This window comes from Suricata suricatta, chromosome 8, assembly GCF_006229205.1.
Source record: "Suricata suricatta isolate VVHF042 chromosome 8, meerkat_22Aug2017_6uvM2_HiC, whole genome shotgun sequence".
Lineage (NCBI taxonomy): Eukaryota > Metazoa > Chordata > Mammalia > Carnivora > Herpestidae > Suricata > Suricata suricatta.
Genome location: NC_043707.1, coordinates 41,179,174 through 41,182,383, shown reverse-complemented (window position 1 = coordinate 41,182,383; position 3,210 = coordinate 41,179,174). Strand labels below are relative to the sequence as shown.

At 59.3% G+C, this 3,210-nt stretch overlaps 1 protein-coding gene and 1 pseudogene across 1 annotated transcript; one reads left to right on the top strand and one right to left on the bottom strand.

The window, feature by feature from the left end:
* Positions 1 to 1,131: 1,131 nt before the first annotated feature.
* LOC115298315 (histone H2A type 2-A) lies at positions 1,132 to 1,708 on the bottom strand. Its single transcript, XM_029946950.1, has one exon. It carries the CDS (start codon positions 1,630 to 1,632, stop codon positions 1,240 to 1,242), a length of 393 nt encoding a protein of 130 aa, XP_029802810.1. The 5' UTR covers positions 1,633 to 1,708; the 3' UTR covers positions 1,132 to 1,239.
* Positions 1,562 to 2,455, top strand: LOC115298316 (annotated as a pseudogene).
* Positions 2,456 to 3,210: the final 755 nt, after the last annotated feature.

Sequence of the window (3,210 nt, the reverse complement as noted above, 5' to 3'; positions counted from 1 at the left end):
GCAGCTTGCGGATCAGCAGCTCGGTGGACTTCTGGTAGCGCCGGATCTCGCGCAGGGCCACCGTGCCCGGCCGGTAGCGGTGCGGCTTCTTCACGCCGCCCGTGGCCGGCGCGCTCTTGCGGGCCGCCTTGGTGGCCAGCTGCTTGCGCGGGGCCTTGCCGCCGGTCGACTTGCGGGCGGTCTGCTTGGTGCGGGCCATAGCGAACCAAGACGCGAGCTTCCCGGCGTAGCGGCGGCGACACGAACGGGGCCTCGGCCCGCCGCAGCAGTCTTTATAGGCACCGTCTTAAACGGTTGGGCGGGGCGAGAATTGAAAGTCCCGCGCTGCATGGCCATTGGCGGTGACGTCACCCGCCTTGCCATCACTGACTGGCGTGGGCAGAATTCCCCCCTGCCCCGCCCACCCGCCTCGCTTATCTGCTCTCCTGTTGGCCGAATCTTTCTCCTACCTCGTTGGTCCATTTCTTTTCCGCGGGCCACCAGGCGGGGTGGGCTCGTTTGATCGCGACTGTGTCTGCATCTTTCTCCCCAGCCCTTCGCTCTTCGCCCTTTACCTTTTACCCACTGTCCAGTTCTCGCTGTCTCCCCAAGTCAACCGCTCATCTTCCGTTTCCGCCCCGCCCCCCAAAACGCCTCGTTCCCTTCTAAGAGCCCCCTCGTCGGCCTGGTGGGTCCTTTTTTCCCGCCTTGTCGCTTTGCGCATCGGAAAGTTGTCGGTCTCCCCCCACCCGATCGCAAGATCCCGCCGCCTCACCTTTAAGACAGCCGACTCGGCTAAGCCAGTCAGGGCCGCCATACTCCCGGAAACTACCCGCTCCCCTGCCGACTTGGGGGTGCACGTGTGTTGGGCAAAGGCCTCGGGAACTGGGGAGTCGCGTACTTGGCACCCACTCCTGACAGTAAGGCCGGGGGGCCGCCTAGCAATACTACCCTAGTCGACCGCGGCTACACCCAGGAGCTCTACGGTTCCTCCCCCTGCCTCACTTAGGCCCGAGCAACCTCCAGCCCACCAAACCGAATGAATGTACCGGTGCTGGAGGGCTCAGGAGGCGGTGGGCGGCAACCCACGCCCCACCTCCCGGCCTCTAGGCGCGGCAGACGACTGGCCAAAGTGGAGCGGAGGAGACCGGATACGGTTACCAACTCTTCCTTTGAAAAGGTGGGTGGCTCTTAAAAGAGCCTTTGATTTCAAAGGTGCCCCTTCGCGACCAGGGCTGGCTGAGCTGCCGGACGCCGGCCTCACTTGCCCTTCGCCTTGTGGTGGCTCTCCGTCTTCTTGGGGAGCAGCACCGCCTGGATGTTGGGCAGCACGCCGCCCTGGGCGATGGTGACTTTGCCCAGCAGCTTGTTCAGTTCCTCGTCGTTGCGGATGGCCAGCTGCAGGTGGCGGGGGATGATGCGCGTCTTCTTGTTGTCGCGGGCCGCGTTCCCCGCCAGCTCCAGGATCTCGGCCGTCAGGTACTCCAGCACCGCCGCCATGTACACAGGCGCGCCGGCCCCCACCCGCTCGGCGTAGTTGCCCTTGCGCAGCAGGCGGTGCACCCGGCCCACCGGGAACTGCAGGCCGGCGCGGGACGAGCGCGACTTGGCCTTGGCGCGAGCTTTGCCTCCCTGTTTGCCACGACCAGACATGACGGCGCCCCTCACACACAAACCAGCTCACGCTTAACGGCCGAGGGAGTCGCCGCAAGCGCCCCGGCTTCAGCCTTTTATAGACAGAACCCGGATTGTCTACCGAGCACTGTGATTGGCTAAGGCAGGGCTTTGTCCCGACGACCAATAGGCTGCTTCAGCCAGAATCTACTCATTTCCATAATCTCGTTCCCCTCGCCGCAGCGCCGCTGAAAACTCGCGAATCCCCGCGCAGCGTACCCACAGCCTTAAGTAGCGTAGGGCCTCTGTGAGTGCCGGAAATGTCGCCTCCGGCAATCTCGGCCCCGCGGTGCCGTTCGCGTCCCCGGCGACCGGCGTCCGTCCCTTGCGCCTCCCGCGATGCCCGAGCCGACAAAATCCGCTCCCGCGCTTAAGAAGGGCTCGAAGGAGGCGGTCGCCAAAGCCCAGAAGAAGGACGGCAAGAAGCGCAAGCGCGGCCGCAAGGAGAATTACTCCCATCTACGTGTGCAAGGTGCTCAAGCAGGTGCACCCCGACACCGGCATCTCGTCCAAAGCCGCGGGCACCATGAACTCGTTCGTCAACGGCATCTTCGAGCGCATCGCCGGCGAGGCCTCCCGCCTGGCGCAATACAACAGGCGCACCACCGTCACGTCCCGGGAGGTCAGACGGCCGTGCGGCTGCTGCTGCCCGGCGAGCTGGCCAAGCACGCCGTGTCCGAGGGCACCAAGGCGGTCACCAAGCACACCGGCTCCAAGTGAGTCCCTGCCGGGACACGGCGCTCGCACGGGTCGCCCGCCGCGTGGCTCCAAGGGCTCTTTTCAGAGACATCCCCCTTCTCGCTGAAAGCAGCTGTTTTTCTCTACCTATTTTTAAAAAGACCGTTTTTATCTTGATTTTTTTTTTTTTTTCTCATTTGTGTCGCTGTCAGCCTTTTCCTTTAGATGACAAGAAAGGATCCCAGGACGGGACCTGATTCTTCAATATAGTGGAGAGCTAGGTAGAGTACGTATATTCATTCACCAAAATTACGTGGCTTGAACAGTGAAACGGTTAGGGATGCATGGCAATTAACGTAAATACACTCGATTCTAGAAATTAGTGCCAAGGGGTGTTTGCTGTAAAGCAATTCGATTCCATCTGTTTATTGCAATGGCATTTTTTCTGCTCTGGGAAATAACGTGTTTGTAAGCATGCGAAGCAATACTTCTGAGACCACACCTGGCACCTATAAATAAGCTTTTCCTGTGAACCTCGATATCTTGATGTAGTTAATTTCTAGTTTGCACACCTCTCCTGCCCCAATTCGGTGTTCCTTTCAGGTACACTCAGCCTATTAATACATATTGCTCAAATTGGAGACGTTGAACCCTCAGTTAATGTAAAGGCCACTTCTCTGTAATAAACCCTTTTTTGCCCACGTGTGGTTAACCTGTAACCTACATTCTCCGTAGTTGCAGTTTTGCTGTTTTCCGACCCGGATAAGGAAGGGAGAAGGAAAGAGGTTTTACAGATGTTCAAGGGTTTCCAGCACCTGGGCCTGCTAATCATACAATGTCCAGAACCTTACATTGTTAAATCTACTTTAGTCTTAAAAA

Excerpts from the sequence above, each read along its gene's own strand:
- LOC115298315 (XM_029946950.1), bottom strand. The coding sequence starts at position 1,632 with ATGTCTGGTCGTGGCAAACAGGGAGGCAAAGCTCGCGCCAAGGCCAAG.